The sequence below is a fragment of the Gopherus evgoodei genome, chromosome 9 (assembly GCF_007399415.2).
Source record: "Gopherus evgoodei ecotype Sinaloan lineage chromosome 9, rGopEvg1_v1.p, whole genome shotgun sequence".
Classification (NCBI taxonomy): domain Eukaryota; kingdom Metazoa; phylum Chordata; order Testudines; family Testudinidae; genus Gopherus; species Gopherus evgoodei.
The window spans coordinates 33,419,928-33,445,738 of NC_044330.1; the positions used below are offsets into that span (position 1 = coordinate 33,419,928).

Sequence of the window (25,811 nt, forward strand, 5' to 3'; positions counted from 1 at the left end):
AAGCTAGACCTACACAAGCTACAAAGTGTGTGACACACAGACAATTCGCTAGGCATGTTACATGGCCATCAGCTCACGGAAGGCCTCAACCAGGTTTCCCCTGCCTGTTCAACAACTATTTTTATTTGTAGCTGGCTACATAGGAGCTACCCACACTTTTAAGTAATTTAAGTCCGTGGCTTATTAGCAGTGGCCCATCTCTTGAGAGCTACATATCAACTACATATCCAAACTTGCCATTACCATCTTGTCCAAATACTTGTTTTCTAAGTGATGGTTTCAGTCACTGATTATGAGGCTATAATTGGCTCATAAGGATCAGGTGCTGTCAATTGAAGGCCAGCATAGAACACAATACTTTTGCAATAGCTCAGATATTTTTCAGTGAAAACACCTATATAAAAATTATTCTTTAAAATATCAACTAACAAGATGACAATAGGTAAACAACACTTATGGATATGTGCAACTACTCAAAGAACAAAGCATGTGTATTCCACTCAGGTGTGTGTTCAAGAAAAGGACTCATTTCCAGAGATCTGCACCTGAAGCAGCATGTCAGGGAGCAGGCACTGAGACTTGGCTCAGTCCCGGGTCTTCGACAGATCACCCAGCCTCTTGGGCTGCTAGGGAGGCTGCAATGGTCCGTGACAGATGCATGGACTTAGATTCTTCTCCGCTGAAAAGGAGGACTTGGTCTTTGTCTTTATGGCTTCCCCAAAAGAAGACCCATAAAACAGACCGGAGCCACTCCAGCACGAATAAGGACTCTTCCTCCTTGTCACGGTGTATGCACACCCCATCCCCCTTTGGGGCAGGGCAGGGTGGTGATATCACCATGGTTAGTCTCCCTGGTGGCCCTTGGGGTGGCCGTGGTACAGCCCAGAGGCAGAGGTTACAGCCTAATGGCCAGAGTCAATATGGCGGCCCTCGGACATAGGGCAGCACAGCCAAATGGCTAGTGTCAATATGGTGGGGGAAGGTGGGGGCCACCACCGGGGGGTGACGGCCCAAGTAGGGGGCCCCGAGCCCACCCAATTCCACCTGGCCCCAACCTCACTCAGGTGGGAGATACCACTCGCTCACCCTCCTGGGTCACTTCCTACTGTAGTTCCAGAATCTGCTGTCCGTGGGGCATCAGGATCTCCAAGCTCTTCAGCATGGAGGTTCGTCTGGGGCTCCTTGAGTTCAAGGCCTCCAATCCAACTCACAGAGTCTTTGGCTCTTGCAGGCAAGGGCCATGGTGGCTTTTCCCCTGGAGCTTCAGCCAAAGGGCCTTCCACTCCGGCTGTCAGCCTGGAATGAGCTGGGCTGCTCCCTTTTATACTTTGGCAGCAGTTGGAGCATGGCCTGATGGGTGGGACTTCCACAGCCCATAGTGTGGGGTTAACCCTCTCTTCAGGCACACCCCCTCACGCTCCTCTTTTGAAGGAGGATATGAAATATTGCCAGAACTCCTCAGGTACTCAAGGGAGAGCTGGGCCATCAACCCTTCTCCTTGGTACCACGGAGGGAACATATCAGTACTATGCTGTTGACTCCTGTACTGTCTATGGCATAGCTGTTGAGTCCAGTACCCATGGACACTGTTCCGGCACCAGCTTTATCAGTACCAACGATCCCACAAACATATGAGGCAGCAAAGAATTTGCTTTGTTTCTTCCTCCCAGATTCTCCTGTAGTCTAGGAGTCCTTTACGAGCGGAGGACTGATGTTCTTAGCACCTACAGCTTTGGTAACAGGCTAATCCTCAGGCTGGGCACCAACTGCATCTTACTTTTTGGCACTGCTGATTGTCGTCTTTCTCGGTACAGAGTCTCGACATGCTTCCCTCCATGTCTCGGGGCCCATTTGCAGTACCAAATACCATTCTGCCATCTGCACCAATACTGGCTCTTCCCAATGGACCACAGACAAATCAAGGCACATAGTGGCCCCTTCAGGATTGGCACCCCCATTGCATACTGACTATTCAGATGGTTCCTTATGGCTGTGTTCGGAGCCCTTGGGATGTGTTTCAGGTCTCAATCACCAGACTGTATTGTGTGTGCCCTCCAGAGCCATCTATGTTGTAGGCCCATGCAGGTATTGGTTCCTTATAAGCAACCAGCCCTGCAGAACAAACTATTGTCACAGAAGCCATTTCTACCACAAGAGGACCCACTGACCCTGGTACATGCCCTACACCAGATGTTTCATTGGCCTCAGATTCCTCCCCCTCCAGTTCTTGAGGATATTAAATCTTATCAAGACCTACCAGGAAAGGTTGCTGCAGCATTGGGCATTCAATCTAAGTTTGTGCAAGAGAACACTCACAAGCTTGTGAACATTCTTGAGACAACAGCTCTTGGAAGCATTGCTCTCCTTATTAATAAGGCTCATTTGGAACCAATGAAGGCCTTGTGGCCCATGTTAGCCTCCTTAGCTCCTACAGCCAAGTATGCAGACAAACTACAGCATATTCTGATGCAAATCTTTGAGTGTTTTTATTTCCACCCTGCCACAAGCTCCCTCATGGTCACTGCCACCATGAGTGGTCATGACAAGGGACATTCAAATTGATTCCAAAAGGGAAAGAGTGCAAGAGATTTGACTTGTTTGGTGAGAGAAATTTATTCCCATGTCCGCTCTCCACATGTGTGTAGCTAATCGGGAGACACTTTGTTACCAAATATGATTTTGTAAACTGGGGCAGTGTCTGAGTTTACAGATAAACTGCCTAAAGATGCAAGGGAGGAGTTCAGGGTTTTCCTGGCAGAAGGTCAGTTGGTGGCCAAGATGTCACTCCAGTCAGTGCTCAATGTGGCAGATACTACTTCCAGGGTAATGGCTTCTGCAATTACATGGAGAATCTCGTGGTTACGGACGTCTCTGACATCCAGCAAACCACAGAGAACCTCCCTTTTGATAATCAGTTTTTACTTTCTGACAAAACTGATCAAACTTCATACTCACTTAAAGACTTCTGTTCTACACTCTGTCTGCTGGGTGTCTGTACTCCAATCCCCAAGAAATATTGGCACAGGAGCCTGCAACAACAGCAGCATTTTCAGCAGTATTGCAGGCAGCCTAGTTATCTCCTCAGACAGCATGACTTTTTAAGGAGGAGGGCACAAGTCACAGAGAAGGAGGTCCTCCAGTTCCAAATCAAATCCACCAGTTCATCCTCCAGCATTAGGGCCCTACCAAATACCATACCATGCCATCCTTACTTCTGCATTGCTGCCTTCAGAGCTAGGTGGCCGGAGAGTGGCAGCTGCTGACTGAGGGCCCACCTCTGCAGGCAGCAGCCCAGAAGTAAGGGTGGCAATACCATACCATACCATGCTGCTGCTGCTGCTGCTGGCGGTGGCTCTGCCTTCAGAGCTGGGCTCCCAGCCAGCAGCTGCCACTTTCCAGCTGCCAAGGTCTGAAGGCAGTATCACCACCACCAGCAGCACAGAAGTAACCTTGCAATCCCCCTCCCAACAATAACCGTGCGAACCCCCTCCCCCAAACTCCTTTTTGGGTCAGGGCCCCTACAATAACACTACCATGAAATTTCAGATTTTAATAACTGAAATAATGAAATGTACTACTTTTAAAATCCTATGACTGTGAAATTGACCAAAATGGACCATAAATTTGGTAGGACCCTTTCTGGCATCTTTAGCGAAGCAGCACATTTGACTTCTCTCCTGAGGCCAATAATACAGTCACCTGTTATCCTCCTTGTTCCAAAATGGTTGGGAAGTAGAAATTATCTAACTTCCCCAATGGCTGGGAAGCCATAATAACAGACAAGTGAGTCCTAAGCACTGTCAGACTGGGATACTTTATCCAGTTCGTCTCCATCTGCTTCTCCCACCCTTTAGGGTCCCAGTGCCTATGACTCAGTGCTCCTTCAGGAAGTTCAGACTCTGCTCTCAGTAGGGGCAATATAAGAAGTTCCCTTTCAACATTGGGAATGAAATTTTATTAATCAGATTTTCTGATCCCCTAGTTTAAGGGGATCCCGAGACTCATGCACAGCTTCCAAAATCTCAACAAGTGCATCAGGAGTATAAGACTTGCGTGGTTTCTATAGCATCAGTCTTTCCCTCCCTAAATCACAACAACAGGTTTACTGCTCTTGATCTCCAGGATGCCTACTTCCATGTGACAGTATTGCTAAGTCACAGGAAGTTTCTGAGATTAGTAACAGTAGGTCAAGATTATCAATACTTTACTTCCCTTTGGATTGTCCTTGGCTCCATGTATATTTACTAAGTACAAGGCAGTGGTGACAGCCTTGTGGAGGAAAGAAATTCACATCTTCCATTAGCTAGATGATTAATGTGAGGCAGATCCAAACATGAAGTTCTTCACCATGTCCAGGGCTTAAATTCAGGTGTAGTCCAGTGGAGCAGTGCTCTGGTAAATATTTTCAAACCCATGGGAACCCTCACAGCTCCTGCAGGATTGGAGCCCCGTGGGTTCATCCCACCACCGGGCTAAAGCTCCAAGCTCCTGCAGCTGAAGCCCGGAGACCCGAATGGGTGTGGGGCAGGCTCCAGGAAATAATCTGTCAGAATTTAAGCCCTGACTGTGTCTCGATCATCTGTGACTCATGCAGAACAAAAGAAAGTCATAATTAGTTCCAAGACAGAAAAGCAAGTTCATTGAAAGCCTAATTGATTCTACTAAATTGATGGCTTTTCTCCCTCAAGACATGTTTCAGGTGATTCTCCTGTTGTGCCCGTCTCTCAAGTCTCGCCCCTTCAGGGATGTTTTAAGTCTACTAGGCCACATGACTTCATGTGCTTAAGTGGCCCTGCTTGTCATGCTAAGCCTGCGCATCATTCAGGGATGACTGAACATAGTCTATCAACTAAAGAGACTGTCCTTGGATAAGTTGATCAAGGTTCCTTCTGTGGTCCCTAGAGTGGTGAATGGATCAGAAGAGTGAATGTGGAGGCGTACCATTTGCTTTCCCCCCTCCAGCCAAGAGGATATTACTGACATCTTTCTGATAGGATGGGGTGTGCAGCCATGGGTTTTGCAAATCCAAGCTTTGTGGATGGACCAAGAAAACAGCTCTTCATATCAGTGTTCTTGAGCTTTGAATAGTTCACAAAGTCTGCCATGCTTTTGATCTTCACATCAGTCGCCCAGATACTCCTTGACTATACATCTACAATGTACAGACAGAGGGAGCACAGTCCAATAAGCTCTGTTGGAAAGTGATTGATTAAACTCTGGCACTTTTGCATTAGGGAAGGCATTACTCCCATTACTGCTCCCTTACCTGGCTCCTGAATCAATTGGCCAACCATCTCAGCAGAAGTTTCTCCTGGAATCATGAATGGTCCCTAAACAGTATATTGAGGACGATATTCAAGGCCTAGGGTATTCTGTCAGTCAACTCTTGTTTGCAACAAAAGACAACAAGAAATGTTGTCATTTTTGTTCTCAAGTAGTTCACAGTTTAGGCTCAATGACTGATGCCTTTCTACCGAGATGGGGAGCGGCACTCGTGTATTTTGCCCCCCCGCCCATTCCGCTCATCCCTCAGATCAGGTCAGATTGAAACAATTTTGTGCCGAGATAATGCTCAGTGAACCATCCTGATCAAGATTGTGTTGCTTCTCAAATCTTCACAGACTCTTCAACCCCATGGCCTTCTCTTCTTCCAGACCTGCTGTCGCAGCAGCACAGACAGATGTGGCTCCAAGATCCGAGCAGTCTGCACTTCATGGCATAGCTTTTGAGTGGGTAGATCAAGAGGAAAAAGACTGTTTTGTGGCAGTTCAGGAAATATTTATTAGTAGAAAGCAATCCACTAGGAAGTGTTTCTCAATCTGGTTCATTTGTCTGAGAATTTAGCCAGCAGGTGCTATGATCCAGGACATTATAGAGTATCTGCTTCACCTTAAATCCTTGGGTCTTTTTCTGAGTTTGCCGAGAGTCCACATAGCTCCATTCTCAGAAATCCTTTCTCCCATTCAAGGGAAGTCATTTTTTTTTCCAAATCCCATGGTGGTTAGATTTTTAAAAAGGCATTTGTTTGCATTTTTCCTCCTGTAAAAGACATACTTTTGAACCTTTACATTGTACTATCAGCCCTGATGGGTCCTCCCTTTGAGCGTTTGGCAACCTGTTCTTTGCTTCATCTCTGTCAAAAGATATCCTTTCTCATTGCAGTTATATCAGCCAAAAGAATAGGTGAGCTTCAAGCTGATGGCAGGTCCTCCATATACCCAATTTTTCAAAGATAAAGTAGCCTTGAGGTCACATCATCAGTTTTTAATTAAGTAGTGTGGGCATTTAATTTGACCCAAATAATATGCCTGCCTGTTTGTTTTTTCCCCAAAGTTGTACTGAAATGAATATGAAGAGTGCCTTCATAGTTTGGATGCAAGGCAAGCACTGGCCTTTTGTCTGGACAACACTAAGCCCTTTAGTTTATCTCCTTAGCTCTTTGTCTCTTTTGCTGACAGAAGGAAAGGTCAGATAATTTCAGCACAAACAATTTCCAAATGGATTATTTCTTGCATCACCCATCCACTGCACAGACTGTTGGCCCATTCAACAAGGGCTCAAGCTACCTTGGTAGCATTTTTGTGGGATTTTCCCATATTATTGGACATCTGTAGGACACTGGTTCTCTGTGCATCTCTCCACTCACCATTGCACCATCACAACAACTTCAAGATCTGATGCAAACTTTGGGAAAGCAATCCTACAGTCACTATTTAAGTAGATTCTGAGTTCCACCTCCGAACAGCACTGCTTGTGAGTCACCTGAGTGAAATACATATGTGCAACCACTCGAAGAAAAAATGATTATCTTCAAGAGGTGATTCACGTGTGTATTCCATGACCTGTCACCTCTGCCTTGGTGTCTTGAGACATGTTTCATTTCAGAGGAACTGAGTAGGGTCAGAGCAAAACCACCCTTATATAGCCTTGGGAGGAGCCCCAAGAGTTCCAGGGTGCGTGCACAGCACCACTAGGTACTGCTGCCAGGAAGATCTGTGATTCCAGCATGCTGGGTGTGCATACACCTGAGTGAAATACACATGTGAATCACATCCTGAAGAACAGTTACAGTACAGGTATGTAACCGCAGTCCCCACTCCCCCATTTGTGTATGTTCTGGTTAAATGTTGTCATTGAAAGTTTTCATGGAAGAAGTGTGGTTTAAATGAGGTTCAGAAAGGGAGGAAGTTCTGAGCATCAGGGAATCATGGAAGAATGAGCAAGGGCAAGTGAGTAAAGGAAACAAAACTATTTGGAAGGGAGATTTGGGAAATGCTTAGATAACAGGAACTGGGAGTAGTGGGAAATGAATATGGAGGTTTAGGCAGAGGAGTTTACAGCCTTGCAGTTGAAGATAGAATGTTTGAACATGACGTGGAAGGAGGCGGGGAAGCCAGTGAAGGAATATGAGGAAGAGTGACTTAGAGCAACATGCAAGCAGGATGGTTTTTACAAATAGCATTTTATATAGCTTAGAAGAGGATGAAATGACGTGGCAAGAGGCCAGAATTGAAGACATTCATCTTGACATGGGTAGGAATTTTAATTTGAAGATAAAGAGGGAAGGAAACTTTTAGTGAAGCCTTGAGGATGAAGGCTTTGGCATTAGCCTGGCTATGTATTGGCAAAGGAGGAGACAAATCATATGACACTGAGATTGTGAGCCTGGGAAAAGGATGATGATGTCTGTCAGTTTATGGAAAAACCCAGGGAGGGAAGATGAGATATTCAAAAAATTTTTTGGTTTTGTTATGGTTAGTTTGAGATGATGACTATGTATCAAGGAGGTGATGTGAAGGAGCCATACCAAGACGCAAACAACAAACAAAAAGATTAGAGGTATCAAGAGAAATTTGAGATTTGTCATCTTAAAGATTATAACTAAAACTCTGGAAATGGATGAAGTCACCTAATGCTAAAGTATAGAGGGAGAAAAAGATAGGGCATATGGATGAAGATAGAACCCTGAAGGACTCCGATAGAACAGGAAAAGGTGGAAGCAAAATGCGTGATTCATGAGCTAGAAAGAGAACTAGGAGAGTGCAGAATTGTAAAAATCCAGAGAGGAGAGCAAGTGGGAGATGATGGGAGTAGTCAGCTGAGGTGAAAGTTGTTGATGCCTTGAGGAGAACAGCTCTGGCGATGATGCCCTTAAGCTTGAGAAGCAGGAAGTTGTTAGTGACATGAGTTAGACCAGTTTCATTGACATGAAGAGATGGAAGTTGGATTACAGGGTATAAAGAAGAGAGTTATAGCAGAGAAAGTTAAGACAATTGGTGGGCATCCTCAAGGACCTTAGTGCCAAAGGGAGATGGACAGTAGAAAGATAATGGGTCAAAGGGATTTTAGAATAAGGTATGTTACAGCATACTCAAAGACTGAAGGAAAAGAATCAAGGTGTTGGAGAGAAAAGTTTAGGACTGGTTTCATTAGCCATGGGGAAAGTGGATATGTAAGATGAGTAGGTCACCTAGACCACTATATTCAGATGTTGATTGGTGGGAATAGAGAGTTGCCCTCTGCATGCTTTTGGGGCGGGGGCAACAGGGAGAGGGAGAAACAGTTTTTCAAAATTCTGGTATATGCAATTTGCATGGACACCTGTGGACACATACAGGAACTTGCCCCAATCATCTACAAAAGTCTGTATCACCAATCAACATTAATCCTTCCTGTCAGTATACTCATGGGCTTATTAAAACAGAGGGGTGGAGCAAATTGGGCACATTGGGTTTCAGTTGTTTAAATGCTTCTGTGATCGAATAGCTTGTCCATCATAGAGTATGCATTGACATGTGCAAATCTCCATGACAAGAGTACCAATTTTGGACTTTTCATCACCGCATTGGTGCCCAACAGATAACTATTTGGTGATGGTTTGCAATGGGAACTACCACTCTTGCATTGTGAGCAGAGCCCTCATCCTGGTAAAGTGACACTACAATGACAGCACTAGCCCATTGTAAGTGTACCAAAAAAATCATCCAGATGTGGGTCTATTTTTGTAGGCACACCTATAAGTTTTTAACTTTTTATATTAAAGTATGTGGCAGCCAGTGGGTTCCTCTCTTTTGTGGAGTCCAGAGGATATTATTTCAGGAAGTATATAAGTTAAAATGTAACTTTTAATGTAGGTAAAAATCTGGGGCCTGGTGAGTTGGGAGTGTCTCGTTAAAAGACCTTGACCTTTTGTGAGGGTATGTTTACAAAGTACAAGAAATAGAAGAAACTCACATATTTCAAAATTTGACATAAGAAAGAGTTCACTTAGAATTCAGAATTCTGTTTTTTTTTTATCACTTTTCTTTAGGTAACATTTCAGTAATTGCATTACCAGTTTCCAGCACCAATTCCCCAGCTAAGATTTTGCCGAAAACCTTAGGACCAATAAATGTGAATGTTGGACCCCAAATGGTAAGTACTCTAACTCTGAGCAACATTATATTGTATAACTATATGGATGACTTTTTGTTTACTTAACATAAAAAGGTTAAAAGTGAAAGTACAAACTACCACTGCAACTACTCTCTCAGCTATAAATGCCGTTGAAGAGACATAAGTGCTCCCCCTTGTATCCACAGGTAATGTAGTAGGAACAGTGTTCTTGGCACTCTACCATAACACCACTCCCAGGAGAGATTCTGTATAGGCATACATACCTACATGTTGTAGAGTGAGTGGAGGCTCCTTGTGCAAAAATATGCAGCTACATCTATTACGTGACATTTATCTTTTAATCAAAATTGTATTGAAAAAAACATTTTTCTCCTCCAGAATGTTGTCGCTGCTGAATATTTTTATGTGCAACATTCCCTCCACACAAGAGGAGAGTGTGTGCCTGGAATTCTGTTATTTGCCTTGACTTTCAACTTATTGTTATATCTGTAACAGTGCTAAAAATGGTATGTTATTGTCTATACTAGCTAAGCAGTGTACAGCACTGGTTTAGGAGGATACATTTTGAGAACTGTTTTCAGCAACAGATCAATTTCTTAATGGATAGGACAGTAGTAGTGCTGCATGCATAAACTAGACGTAGTAGTAAGCTATTGCTTGGAATACATGATATACAATAGCCATCCAAGGCGTTTTACAAGAATTTGTTGTAATGGTTTCTAGTTTGCAAAACCCATAGTCTTCAGTGATTTCTGTCCAAGTTGAACAGGAAACCACAAGCACTATAGCTAGTCCTGCGCCTTGCATTTGGTATTAGCTAAAAGCCTTGCTCCTAGAGTAGTACTGAGCATTTTGGAATTAGTGTTTCAAGAGTTCCTGAAATGAACTTTGTAAGACATGTGCTATATTGATGCGCTAGAATGTTTTTACCAAGAACAGTGTTACTATGTGGATGCCATAAGTGACTGCAAAGAAAAAGAGTGAGAGAGAACCACAAAGTTAATACAATCACTGCCCTGCAAACACACTCCCAGTGTGTGCATATGATTTTTTGTTTGTTTGTTTTTTGTTTTTTGCAAAAATGGAACCTGTAATTCACAACTCTAGGCCCTGATAGCAATAGTGAAAGCTGTAACAGAGAAATAAATTGGGCATTTTTACCACCCTGTCACCTCACTCATCTAAGCGCACACATTCTCTCCAAGGTTAGACAACATAGTGGTGAAAACTTCTGACCTGCCTGAGTCCTGTTATGCTAAAGCTTTCTCTGTTGCTACCACAAGTGCTGAATTATGATTTCTGTTGTTGACAGTTCAGATACAGCCCCTGCCATGGGTGGGTTATTTTAAGCTCCTTAAAAAGTGTGTGTGTGTGTGTGTGTGTGTGTGTTTGGGGGGGAATATAAGGGGCTGGAAATTACATCGGCTTCTAAGTGTAAATTGTAATAAATATTTGGTGTGTGTTTTACTTATCAGGAGCCACCCATTTCTGCAGAATAACGTAAACTGAACAACTGAGTACTCTTAAGGGATACTGTCAAGTTAAAAACCATACTTCTGTTTGAATTATTTTACCTACTATTAGAAGGAACACCTGAGATTACTATAGCTTGAAAGATAATGGACAGAAAGTGACTGTACATTGTTTTGACAGTTTTAGACTTCACTGGGGCTATTCATATGAATAAAGTTAAACACACAAGGCCTGAGCCTGCAAACTTACCTACTTTATCAATATGAGAGTTCTTTGTGTAGAGATAATTTAAATATAAATCTTCACTATAGGCAGCTCTTCTTTTTTGTTGTGAGGTTTTTCTCACAGTAACAGGATAGAGAACTTTAAAAAAAAAAAAAAGAGAGATAGATTGCGTAATGACATTTGACAGAGTAATTTCAGACTCTAAACTCCTCTTAAAAAGGACCAGATTTAAGTTAAGCATAGGAGGGTTTCATTGAAATACTCCCCATCTATTTTGGCAGATGCAGACTGCCCAGTGATCCAGTTTTGGGTAACTAAGATCTTATATGAATCTAAATGTCCAGTTAATAGTCAAGTGTAAGTCAACCTATGGACACACTCCGACTAAATTTTATATGACATTTTTCTTTATTGACCTCTTGTTTTAGAATAAAAAAGACAGTTAGTTTAGCATCAGTTACACTTGATCTGTGGGGGGTTTAATTTGACATTAGGTTGGATCTGTGTTTATCTCCTCCTCTTACTGCTTTTAGGAAGAAGATCATGCACCCAGTCATACAGAGCACACATTCATGACATCAGCAGTAAATTTAGAGGGCCAGAGCCAGGACAAGGTGCTGGAGATAGAAAACTGGCTGCTGCAACTGCTTCCACCATAAACAGACTCAGTGCTTGTCTACATTTGAAATGCAAGAGGGTTTCCCCCCCATAAGTCTCTTTCTGTAAAGACCCACAAAGGAAATAGTGAGCATAACCGTACTGTTTTGTCAACCGATTAGGCCTACTTTCTGCCACAGCAATTTTGATTTACTGGGTTCTGGTTCCACACTTTTCTTGTTTACCAAGCATGGTCCTTAAGTTATATCAGTAGGCCTTTTTGTTTGGACTAATTCAGTCTTTCTATTCCTCTTTCATACCTTTTCCCATCAATATTTGTTATTTTACGTTTTTGTGACATCTTATGAACCGTCATGTATTTTTTTACAGTGAGCCTTATATTTAGAGTAAATTAATAGGCCCAGTTATCACAACACCCGTGACTATGCTGTTTGAGCACATTCCAACACCTCAGCAACATGACTAACATCTTAATGTGTAATATATAGTTCTTTTCTCTCTTGCTCCCCTCTGGGGAAAACTGCATGTAAATTTTTTGAAACTTACATTTAAAAAATGAATATATGCTATGTATTTTTACTGGCAAAGGCCAGAGCGAAGAAAATGCACCAGCTTTGAATGGAAATTGGTATTATTTGTCATGGTCCTTAGATCCTGTGGGAATTCATAGAATCATAGGGTTAGAAGGAAGTGCAAGGGTCATCTAGTCTAACCCCCAACATTCCATCTTGGAAGGCCCCTAAGAAAACAGTGCCTCTTGAATAAATGAGCTTTACTTTTGCAGTAGACAGCTCTATAGTGTCCAAGAAGTGGAATTGTTGACTACAGTTCTTGTCCCAGAGTGTTAGGCATCTCTGAAGGTATCCAGGCCCCAGAACATTAAGCACCTTTAACATAAGGCCCAAGACCGTGAATTTGATGTAATATTCTGTGCAGAGCCAGCATAGTGAATGGAAGCTTGTAAAATGTGCTTGTGAAAGCCTGTGTTACTGTGGAGACAAATTACTGATATTGTATTAATTGCAATTTCCTGAGAGTTGGTGGTTTCATGCCTCACTATATTGCTTAGCTGTACTGCAGATGGGACAGGATGAAGATGGGTATTACTGAGGCCAGGTCATTGTCCGCTAGGATGGGATGCAGTGCCTTAGCCAGCCCTATGTGGTAGAAAGCATTGCTTGCAGTTGCTGTTGTATGAGAACTTAAGTGAGGAATCTAAGCGTACTCTTAAACTGTGTTCAGACTTAACCAGTTGTGGGCAGCTGTTTGTTGATCCTCCATATGAGTTTCATTTTTATAACAGCATTTATAGAGTGATCAAAATTATGCATAATATTCAGACTGTAGCTTCTATAAAGGGAGAATTCTTCTTGCACAATATCTCTCCATATGTATTGTTGTCCTCACCTGAGTGATCAGCAATTTCAGGGCTTTTCAGCAGGTAGTTACCATTGTTGGAGAGAAACTTGTGTCGCAGAGTCAGGAATGGTGATATTTATTTATTTACACTATTTGTGTTCTTGTCTACACTGTACATATGAGTCTTGTTATTCTTAAAGTAAAATGCACCCAGTCACTCACAGGTAACTCCATAAACCCCAGCTCAGTCACCATGAGCAGCCACCACCCCCAAGTGTCTTCATTGCTGTTCTCTCAGGTCTTCATGTATCCTCTCAATTGCCATGAAACCTCTCCTCCCGGCTGCCCTATCACTTTTCAATCAGTAGCCAGAAGAGCAGCATCTGATTCACCATCAGCAGATTAATCATCCTGCTCTCTGTGAATCTAATATTACTACAGTATTCTAGAATTTTGTTTTGCCTTTTTCCTAACTATTTTGCTGTACTAAATTGTTTTACCTGCTTGGTTTCTTGTAATGTAGAGCAAATAGGAATGTGCCCATTTTCTTTTGCATGGATTACTTGTATTTCCTTAGACTGAAATTCATAAAGTACTTGTGTTGTTAACGTCACTGTGACTCTTACCTAGTTTTATGTTATGGAGGAGGAGAGCATTTGCTTGCCCCCATACCTATCAGCAATTGTTGCTCCCTTTCTGCAGGTCCTGTCTTCCACATTATTGATGTATAAAATGGGTCTTGCATGTAATATTGAAACCTATGTAGGGTGACCAGTCAGCAAGTGTGAAAAATCGGGACAGGGGGTGGAGGGGGGGAATAGGCACCTATATAAGACAAAGCCCCAAAAAATTGGGACTGTCCCTATGAAATTGGGACATCTGGTCACCCTAAACATACGGCATTGCTAATTGATTTCACACAAAAATAACCTTTGCTTTTTGCTAGCCAGCTTCTTACCTTATCTATCTGCTAACATGGTAACTCCATTTTTGGAGACAGTTCATAAAACCTAAGTCCACAGTTAAATCCCTCTAGCTATTTGTCACAATGAAAAATTCAAGCAAGCTTGAAGAGGAGGATATTGTCTACCTTGTTAACTCTTCTATGTTTTCTTGAGACTTTAAAAGCAAAATTTAATGTTAACCTTTGTGAGTCTGCCTCCCCCCTTTTAATAAAAATACACACCCCGCCCCCATAGCTTTTCATGGTGATATTTCTTCTGCAACCTGAAACATCTATTCCCTTGAGAGTGATTATCTTCTGCCATCTTCATTACACATGCTCTGTCAAGCACAGCACTGAGCTAATTAAATTAGCCAAAAATGCAACAGTTTACAAGTAAAGATATTGATCATTATCATAGGTTTTTCTTTAAGCAATATTTTTTATAAATAGAATAAACTCAGAACTTAATTTTAACTGAACATATGCTAAGAAAAGAGTAAACACATCAGTTCACATCATGGAGAAAAGCCATCAAAAGATCCCTTTAGCAGCAAATGAATACTGTTGAGATAAAATCATAAATTTAGAAAATGTTTCCCTAACTGCTGTAGTAATAACATCTTACACAGTTAAGGAATAAAACAGAATACTAACATTTTGATGTAATTCACACCATTATGGAACTTACTCTTAGCATTTAGTTTGCATAGACAGTGATGAGGGCCCTATAAATATTGGCATAGCAAAGCAATATGGATCTGTTTTTATGTCTTGAGAGCAAAAGAGACTTAGGCACCTAAGTTCCACTGACTTTCAGTAAGGCTTAGGGTATGTCTGCACTACAAAATTAGGTCGATTTTATAGATGATTATTTTTGGAAATGTATTTTATACAGTCGATTGCGTATGTCCACACTAAGCGCTTTAAGTCCGCGGAGTGCATCCTCACTGCTGTGGCCAGCGATGCACTGTGGGTATCTATCCCACAGTTCCTGCAGTCTCTGCTGTCTATTGGAATTCTGGGTTAAGTTCCTAATGCCAATGCCTGATGGGGCAAAAATATTGTTGCGTGTGGCTTCGGGTACATGTCATCAGTCACCCCCTCCCCCCCCGTGAAAGCAACGGCAGACAATCGTTTTGCACCTTTTTTCCTGGGTTACCCATGCAGACGCCATATCACCGCAAGCATGGAGCCCTCTCAGCTCACTATCACCGCTGCTGTTGTGAGTATTGTAAATACCTCGCACATTATTCTGGAGTATATGCAGAACCAGGCTAAGAGGAGGATTTTGATGAGGACATGGACACAGATGTTCCTGAAAGCATGGGCTGTGGCAATTGACATCGTGGCGGCACTGGGGCTGATTGATACAGTTGAACGCCGATTCTGGGCCAGGCAAACAAGCACAGACTGGTGGGACCGCATAGTATTGAGGGTATAGGATGATTCACAGTGACTGCGAAACTTTGGCATGCATAAGGCCACTTTCCTGGAACTCTGAGAGTTGCTTTCCCCCACCGTGAAGTGCAGGAATACCAAGATGAGAGCTGCCCTAACAGTTGAGAAGCAAGTGGTGATAGCCCTGTGGAAGCTTGCAATGCCTGACTGCTACCGGTCAGCCAGGAATCAGTTTGGAGTGAGCAAGTCTACTGTGAGGGTTGCTGTGATCCAAGTAGCCAATACAATCATTGAAGTTCTGTTATCAAGGGTAGTGACTCTGGGAAGTGTGCAGGTCATACTGTATGGCTTTGCTACAATGGGGTTCCCTAACTGTGATGGGGGGATAGACGGAATACATATCCCCATCTTGGTACCGGATCACCTTGCCAAAAAGTACATAAACCACAAAGGGTATTTCTCAATGGTGCTGCAAGCACTGGTGGATCACAAGGGACGTTTCCACCGACATCAACGTGGAATGGTCAGGAAAGGTGCATGATGCTCGCATCTTTAGAAACTCCAGGCAGATCGAGCAGCTGCAAGAAGGGACTTACTTCCCAGATCAGAAAATTACCGTTCAGGATGTTGAAATGCCAACAGTTATCCTTGGGGACCCAACCTACCCCTTGATCCTGTGGCTCATGAAGTCTTACACAGGCAGCCTGGACAGTAGTAAGGAGCAGTTCAGCTACAGGCTGAGCAAGTGCAGAATGGTGGTAGAATGTGTCTTTGGATGTTTAAAAGCTCACTGGCACTGTTTGCTGACTAGGTCAGACCTCAGTGCAACCAACATTCCCACTGTTACTGCTATTTGCTGTGTCCTCCATAATATCTGTGAGAGTAAGGGGGAGACATTTATAGCAGGGTGGGAGACTGAGGCAAATCACCTGGCATCCCATTTTGAGGAGCCAGACACCAGGGCGATTAGAAGAGCACAGCAAGGTGCGCTGCACATCAGAGAGGCTTTGAAAACCAGTTTCATGACTGGCCTGGCTTTGATGTGACAGTTGTGTGTGTTTCTCCTTGAAGCAAACCCACCCCCTTTGTTGATTTTAATTCTCTGTAAGCCAACCACCCTCCCCCCTTCGAAATAAAGTAACTATTGTTTTGAAACCATGCATTCTTTTTTTATTAATTAAAAAAATATATGAGATAACGGACAAGGAAGCCTGGGTGGGGTGGGGGAGCAGGGAAGGACAAGGCCACATTGCTTATTGTAGCCACACTAAAAATCAAACTGTTTGAATGACAGCCTTCTATTGCTTAGGCCATCCTCTAGAGTGGAATGACTGGGTGCCTGGAACCTCTCCTTTCCCATGTTCTTGGGCATCTGGGAGACTCGGATATGGAACTTGGGGAGGAGGGCATATGGTTATACAGTGGATGCAGTGGGGTGGGGTTTGTGCTATTGTTCGCTTTGCTGCAGCTCCAACAGACGCTTCATTATGTCGATTGCTCCCCCAACAGACTCTTCAGTATGTTCGTTTGCTCCCCCATTAGCCTCAGCATTGTGTCTTGCCTCCACTCTTCATGCTCACTTAATTCTTTCCTGGCCTCTGCCACTGAATGCCTCCATGCATTAAGCTGTGCCTATCAGTGTGGGAGGACTGCAGGAGCTTGGAAAACATGTCATTGTGACTGCATTTTTTTTGCCTTCTAATCTGTGATAACCTCAGGGACGGAGATGATGGGGGAGCATAGAAACATTTGCACTTGGGGGGAGATGAAAAAAAAGAGAGTAAAATTTAAGGTGATACATTTCTGAGAACAAAAGGGAGACTTTTTCACAGTGAATCAAGCAATTCACAGCAGATAGCACCTGTACTTAGGTACAAGGTTGCATTTTTCCTTTTATATTGAGCGCCTGCCGGTGTGGTGACACATCACACGTGGCTTGGCAACAGTATTCAGTTTCCAGGCAGCCATGGTAACCTTTTTGGTATGTGGGGTTGGCTTCTTATGCTTTCATAACACGTGGGAATGTTTTCAAACTGCCGCGCCCTCCTTTCCTAGAGCAAGCAATGGGTTGGGTTTCACATTTAAAAGGAGGGGCTGCAGTATTCAGGTAGATGTGCAGTACACACGTACCCCCACCTAGGGTGACCAGACAGCAAATGTGAAAAATCGGGACGGGGCTGGGGGGTAATAGGAGCCTATAAGAAAAAGACCCAAAAATCGGGACTGCCCCAATAAAATCAGGACATTTGGTCACCCTACCCCCACCCCACCGCACAGCTATTCTCTGGGATGATCCCTTCCCCCGCTGCGTGGCTATTCTCCAGGATGAGCTCTTCACCCCTTTCGCCTGCCACGTGGCTATTCTTTGGGATGATCCCTTTTAGCAAAGCACAAACAACCCAGCATGAACAGAGTCCTTGTACTGTTCCCTTACAAAATTTCTCCTATTTCAACCTGTAGCCTGATTTGGGGTATGTTAGTAGTCTTGATGTAATTTATCCACTTAATTTACTTTTATTTGATTAATTAAATTTTAATTAATAGTAATAATAATTATTGGATATTAATTAATATGGGTTTGGCTCGCCAATATGTTTGATCAGAAGATAAAGTTCGTCCTGAATCAGGCTGTACAGAGTTTATAAAAGGAACTTCGGGGTTATGACAGGAGCTTACACTGAGACAAATATAGTCATAAAGACCTTTTTATTAAAATCAATGAAACAATAAGCAAATGTTAAAACAGTTCAGGATTACAAAGTTACAAATATTATAGTTCTTTAAGATCTATATTTATGATTTATGCAAACTTGAATACTCACACTCTTGGTGCAGCAACACCTTGACGTTTTTCACACCTCTGGCAGAGGAAGTTACTGCAAAATTGTTTGCGTTCTAATTTAACTCTATATATGCTAAATGCTTTAACTAAAATAAAAATATAAGGGAAATTAAATCCCTTTTCACTTAGTTTTGAAAAGAAATAATACTGCGGCCTATTAATAGTTAATAGCCATCGTAGATGGGTAACATTGATACGTAGATGAAGGTGAAGGCAATGGAAAGTAGACAGGATTGCCTGTCTAATGGTGAATTCTCACCTTTTTATAGAGCATTAGTCAGAAATCCTTCTTCTTATGCCCAAATTTCATCTTTCCCCCACGGAAATGTTAGGGTACATTTGCCCCATAGGCTAACATGTATGTGCATATGAATGACAGGTATGTACGCATTTGTGGTGTACTTGTTAGATTTGTGGGCAAAAATCTCCTTTTTCCACCCTTTACTGTTGTTGGTACAGTTAAAGGTCTCCAGACATCTGCGGAGGTATTTTGTCTTATTATCACTTTTCTGAGTAAGAGTCTCAAAATGTGCTGAAGTTGCCATAGCGTCATACAGGATGTTTGACCTGTAGGTTTCTTGCATTTCAGCCAAACTTATTCTTAATATAAATATATAAGCCTGTTACATCCAATACTTAAATTCATAAGAAAGACATTTATACAGACCAACAGATTTAATCCTCAGGGCTACAAACCAGGTGACCATGAATGATATCACTCTACTGAGGCTAACACAGAAAGATATAGACCGGATGTTGCTTGAATGCAACCAAAACCCAGGAGCATTCGCTGCCATGCTTTGTGCTGCAATGATTCCAGAATACTTGCTACTGGCTTGGAGGATAAAATAAGGCAGCCCTCCCCAGAAACCTTCTGCAAAGGCTTTTGGTCTCTCTTTTGGAGCCTGTTTGCAATTCTGGGACTGCATGGTCACCTGTGCTGCTGGGCTTGCCACGCTGACCAAACAGGAAATGAAATTCAAAAGTTCTCAGGGCTTTTCCTGTGTACCTCGCTAGTGCGTCAGAGTTCAAAGTGCTGTCCAAAGCGGTCACAATGGAGCACTCTGGGATAGGTCCCGGAGGCCAATACCATCGATTTGCATCGTACTACCCCAAATTTGACCCAGCAAAGTCGATTTTAGTGCTACTCCCCTCACCGGGGAGGAGTACAGAAGTTGATTTTAAGAGCCCTTTAGGTCAACAGAACGGGGTTGGTTGTGTGGACGCATTCATTTTCAGATCAACCTAACGTGGCTAAATTCGACCTAGCCCCGTAGCATAGACCAGGCCTTGGTCTCCTGAATGTCTGTCACTTCTGAAAGTAGGATTTAGGCATGTTTGCAATTTTTACCCGCAGTTTATAAGAGTCAAGAAATAAAATGTTGCAGAGTCTGGGTTACAAATACTTCAGGGATATAATTTTATTTGTTGGTTAATGGTTTGGTTTTGGGGGTTTTTTTTGGTCAGTGTTGGATGGAGGAATTCTGCAAGAGGTGGTTCCTGGCCCTACACTATTTAACATTTTTTATCAGTGACCTGGAAAAAAATTATCACTGATCAAATTTGCAGATTACACAAGGATTGGGGGAGGTGGTAAATAATGAAGAGCACTTAATAAGAATGATAGAGAACCATCCGGTAAGCTGGGTGCAAACAAACAAAATGAGTTTAATACAGCCAAACAAAGCTATAGAGTCATTGAGTTTAAGTCCAGAAGGTACCCCCAGATCATCTAGTCTAATCTCCTGTGTATCACAGACCACCACCCACACACCAAACCCAGCAACCGAATTAGACCAAAGTATTACAGCCTTTAGGAGACTAACCTATTATGTGCCACAGGCAAAGCATAAGAGGGACCGAGGTTCCCCACTACCCAAGTGCAATGTCAGGGAGTTAAGTGTGAAATACCCAGATGATCTGGCAAGTGACCTGCACCTACATGATTCAGAGGAGGCAAAAAAAAAACACACCATCACAGCCAATCTAACCTGGGGGAAAATTCCTTCCCAACTCCACCTCTGTCAATCAATTAGACCTGTAGCATGTGAGCAGGAATCATCAAGCCGAGAGAGAGAATGTTGAGTATCACCTGAGTGCATTGGCTTACCCGGTCCAGTGTCTTATCTCCAACTGTGATCTTTCCTGATGTGAATAGGAAGGCGAAAGGAAAACAAAAAACAAAAAAAAACCCACCACCCACAATGGATTAGGATGGGAGAGAAAATTCCTTCCTGGATCCTGCAGGTGATCAGAATCCTAGAATACTCAAGGAGTTAATGGAAGAGGTATCTGAGCCTCTAGCTATTATCTTTGGGAAATCATGGGAGACGGGGGAGTTTCCAGAAGACTGGAAGGGGGCAAATATAGTGCCCATCTATAAAAAGGGAAATAAAAACAACCCAGGAAACTACAGACCAGTTAGTTTAACTTCTGTGCCAGGGAAGATAATGGAGCAGGTAATCAAAGAAATCATCTGCAAACACTTGGAAGGTGGTAAGGTGATAGGGAATAGCCAGCATGGATTTGTAAAGAACAAATCGTGTCAAACTAATCTGATAGCGTTCTTTGATAGGATAACGAGCCTTGTGGATAAGGGAGAAGCGGTGGATGTGATATACCTAGACTTTAGTAAGGCATTTGATACAGTTTCGCATGATATTCTTATAGATAAGCTAGGAAAGTACAATTTAGATGGGGCTACTATAAGGTGGGTGCATAACTGGCTGGATAACTGTACTCAGAGAGTAGTTGTTAATGGCTCCCAATCCTGCTGGAAAGGTATAACAAGTGGGGTTCCGCAGGGGTCTGTTTTGGGACCGGTTCTGTTCAATATCTTCATCAACGATTTAGATGTTGGCATAGAAAGTACGCTTATTAAGTTTGCGGACGATACCAAACTGGGAGGGATTGCAACTGCTCTGGAGGACAGGGTCAAAATTCAAAATGATCTGGACAAATTGGAGAAATGGTCTGAGGTAAACAGGATGAAGTTCAATAAAGATAAATGCAAAGTGCTCCACTTAGGAAGGAACAATCAGTTTCACACATACAGAATGGGAAGAGACTGTCTAGGAAGGAGTATGGCAGAAAGAGATCTAGGGGTCATAGTGGACCACAAGCTTAATATGAGTGAACAGTGTGATACTGTTGCAAAAAAAGCAAACATGATTCTGGGATGCATTAACAGGTGTGTTGTAAACAAGACATGAGAAGTCATTCTTCCGCTTTACTCTGCGCTGGTTAGGCCTCAACTGGAGTATTGTGTCCAGTTCTGGGCACCACATTTCAAGAAAGATGTGGAGAAATTGGAGAGGGTCCAGAGAAGAGCAACAAGAATGATTAAAGGTCTTGAGAACATGACCTATGAAGGAAGGCTGAAGGAATTGGGTTTATTTAGTTTGGAAAAGAGAAGACTGAGAGGGGACCTGATATCAGTTTTCAGGTATCTAAAAGGGTGTCATCAGGAGGAGGAAGAAAACTTGTTCACCTTAGCCTCCAATGATAGAACAAGAAGCAATGGGCTTAAACTGCAGCAAGGGAGATTTAGGTTGGACATTAGGAAAAAGTTCCTAACTGTCAGGGTAGTTAAACACTGGAATAGATTGCCTAGGGAAGTTGTGGAATCTCCATCGCTGGAGATATTTAAGAGTAGGTTAGATAAATGTCTATTAGGGATGGTCTAGACAGTATTTGGTCCTGCCATGAGGGCAGGGGACTGGACTCGATGACCTCTCGAGGTCCCTTCCAGTCCTAGAGTCTATGAGTCTATGAAGACCTGAAGCATGAGATTTTAGGAACCTGTAAGGAGATACATTTGTTGTTCCCAGATGTAAGCTATATTTACTGGATCATGGGCTCTATCCTGGGAAGCAGTGACTCAGAAAAAGACCTGAAAAGTCATGGTGGATTATCAGTTAATGTGAGTTTCAACTGCAGTGCTTTGACAAAAGGGCTAATGCCGTCCTTGAATGTATAAACAGGGGAATGTGGCATAGGAGTAGGGAAGTCACATTACCTCTTTGTTTGGCACTTGCAGTTGCTACTGGAATATTGTGACTCATTCTGCTATCCACAATTCAAGAAGGAAATTGATAAATTGGAAGGAAAAGCCATGAGTGTATTTAAAGGATTGAAAAACATACCTTACAGATAGACTGATAGACTATAAAAGCTGAATCTATTTATCTTAATAAAGAAAAGATTAAGGATGACTTGATTACAATCTACAAGTACCTATGTGGAGAACAAAATTTGATGATGGCTCTTCGGTCTCGCAGACAAAGGTATAGCAAGATAAAAGCTGAGTACATTACTTATATACATACACGCAGGAGCTATAGAATTCCCCATGGGCTTTAAAGGCCAAATCTTTACCCAGTTAACTCACCTCAACTGAAATAATCAGGACAATTCACAAGAAGAAGGTCAATAGGATTTGTCTCCAGATCTGTACTATTGGTGGTCTCTGTCAGTTGTCTGTTTAACCTCTGTTCAACCCTAAGTTAATTATATCTAATTTGCATATTAATTCAAGTTCAGCAGTCTCTCTTTGGAGTCTGTTTTTGAATTTTTTTTGTTGTAAAATTGCCACCTTCAAGTCTGTCGTTGAGTGGTTAGAGAGGTTGAAGTGTTCTCCCACTGGTTTTTGAATGTTATGATTCCTGATGTCAGATTTGTGTCCATTTATTCTTTTGCATAGAGACTGTCTGGTTTGGCCAATGTATATGGCAGAGGGGCATTGCTCTCACAGGATGGCATATATCACATTGGTAGATGTGCAGGTGAATGAGCCCCTGATGGCGCGGCTAATGTGATTAGGTCCTGTGATGGTGTCACTTGAATAGATATGTGGGCAAAGTTGCAAGGATAGATTCCTGGGTTAGTGTTTATATTGTATGGTGTGCGGTTGCTGGTGAGTATTTGCTTCAGGTTGGGGGGCTGTCTGTAAGCGAGGACTGGCCTGTCTCCCAAGATCTGTGAGAATGAGGGATCATCTTTCAGGATAGGTTGTAGATCTTTGATGATGCACTGGAGAGGTTTTAGTTGGGGGCTGAAGGTGACGGCTAGTGGCGTTCTGTTATTTTCTTTGTTGTGCCTGTCCTGTAGTAGATGACTTCTGGGTACTTTTCTGGCTCTGTCAATCTGTTTCTTCACTTCAGCAGGTAGGTATTGTAGTTTTAAGAATGCTTGATAGAGACAAACACCTACAAGATCTCTGTCTGAGGGATTGCAGCAAATGCGGTTGTATCTTAGAGCTTGGCTGTAGACAATGGATCATGTGGTGTGTCCTGGATGGAAGCTGGAGGCATGTAGGTAAGTATAGCGGTCGGTAGGTTTCTGATATAGGGTGGTGTTTATGTGACCATCACTTATTAGCACAGTAGTGTCTAGGAAATGGACCACTTTTGTGGATTGGTCTAGGCTGAGGTTGATGGTGGCATCGAAATTGTTAAAATCATGGTGGAATTCTTCGAGGGCTTTTTTTCCATGGGTCCAGATGGTTCAGCAGTGAAATGCTTGCTAACTCTAGGCATTGAATACCACTGTATGTGTAGGTACCTTCTTCTGAATGACTGAATAAGACTACTATTATGCTTAAAGGTAAAGATATCCTTAAGTGTTATGCTGAACTGGGGCCAAAGTGTACTTGAAATTTAGTTTCTTTTGTATGTGTCCAATGTCCCCTGTTTAAGAATTCTAAAGTTGAGGAGAGACTCAATTAGTTGATGATGGGTGTTTCTTTTTTCTGGATTAAAGTCTACATGTAAGATCCACAGAACTAATCTAAATTCAATCTTGGATCTCAAAATTGGGGGCCGGGGGGGAATAACCACAGAAACACATACATACCCTAAATACAGTTCTGATTTTACTGTGGCCCACAACTTTTGTTGTTTCTTGTTTATATTGCAATGAAAACAAAACATCTTACTTCAGTAAGAAGAGCAAATTATCATTCTAGCCATTGGAACTATGCATCTTTTAGTAAGATATCTTCAATTCTTGATTCCGCTTCCCAGGTCAGTAAGAGGCTGGACACTGTACAGGTATTTCTTACTTCTTTATAGCAAGGTCTCATAGTGGCACAGTACGTGGTGTGTCTAGCAGCACATATCAGCACAGAAACAAAGGACCAACATGCCTATCCTTCAGGTCAGAGGTTTGGTACCACAGTGCAGTTGCTGCGGGTGAACAGAAGGTGGAACATAAAACGCCAAAGAGGAAGTGGTAGGCAAGTATATCCCATTCTTTCTCCAGCCTAGACCAGAAAGTCTTTTTTTAAAGAACCAGGGGAGCAAAGAGTTCATTCAGAAAAAAGCCTACTGTCAAAGGGGCTAAAGTATTAAATCAGTGGCTTAAAATATTGTAAAGTACTATTGCTGCTAGATGTTTAGTAATTTTTGGGCCACTTAGTCACAGATTTGATCACAATATTTAAATTCAGGATAAAAGATGATTCATTGAAGCTCCAAAGCGCCATCCACAACCCATGACACTGACGTTTTATTTTATTTATATTAGTGTGCAGATCTTTATAATATCCTCACCCGTCTTCTTTTGTGTGTTTTTTGATCAGCAGTGAAATACTTAAAGATGGTATTTAAATAACTCTGAAGGCCAATGGTGGTGAACACATCATTGCGATTAATGGGAACAGTCCTCACTTTTCACAGAGCTATTGTTTCATCTTGTCTTCCCACTCAGGCAAAACTCACAATATTAATTTATATCAACTTTATATTTTGAACTTTGCAGCCATAACGGCTAGCAACAATTTTTTTTAGAAATGTTAGATTCTGAAGCAAAAGGTGGAAACCAGCACAGAAAGGTGCAAACTAGATCAGCCACCACAAAGTGTCTCTGTTAAATCTTCTGGGCTCCGCTAAACCTGCTGAGGCAAAATAGTTTGATGTATCAGTTATCATATCCACTTTGGAGCCTTGCCAGGAGGACTTAGGTAAACCTAAGAAGGAGAGGAAAGTAGAAGCTTGCTTTGACCTCTTGTAGGAGCTCTCCATCTCTACTGTGACTTCTTGCTCTCTGCCCTTCCTACTCAGTTCTGGGGGTACTACTCCTTCATAGTTTGGAACATGCACAAGTAGTTGCTGCTCACAACAGTCAACTGGCTACAAACTTTTTTTGAGCAGTGCTTCTCCTGGAACTGAAGAGAGATATGATGAGAGTCCTTTGGAAAACCAAGCAGTCATAAAGATAGGGAATTGGATGACTCTTCCAATACAGCATCTGTCCAAAGCACCCCAATCTAGCACCCATAGCAGTAGCATCATGTGTGCCTCCAATATCATTCTACCCGCAGTAACATCTACTTGGCTGCTGCTTACTTTACCCCAATCCCACAATCCTCTGCAGCCAGAGAAGATAGTGGAACATGATTGCAAAGGATTGGAATCTTTGAGAGAAGAAAGGTTTCAGAGTGGTAGCTGTGTTAGTCTGTATCACCAAAAAGAACAAGGAGTTCTTGTGGCACCTTAGAGACAAATACATTTATTCGTCTCTAAGGTGCCACAAGTACTCCTCGTTCTTTTTTTG

The 25,811-nt window shown here is 42.5% G+C and overlaps 1 protein-coding gene across 8 annotated transcripts in view; it reads left to right on the forward strand.

Moving 5' to 3' along the window:
• The window catches only part of TFDP2 (transcription factor Dp-2), a 196,567-nt gene that overhangs the window by 96,612 nt on the left and 74,144 nt on the right, over nt 1-25,811 (forward strand). For 6 of the 8 annotated variants that reach the window (XM_030575513.1, XM_030575516.1, XM_030575517.1 and 3 more), the window contains one exon: nt 9,311-9,414. The exons of the other annotated variants lie outside the window; for them this stretch is intronic. In XM_030575513.1, the coding sequence (XP_030431373.1) occupies nt 9,311-9,414 (104 nt within the window). The remainder of the gene's footprint in view (nt 1-9,310; nt 9,415-25,811) is intronic. 8 annotated transcript variants of the gene reach the window in all.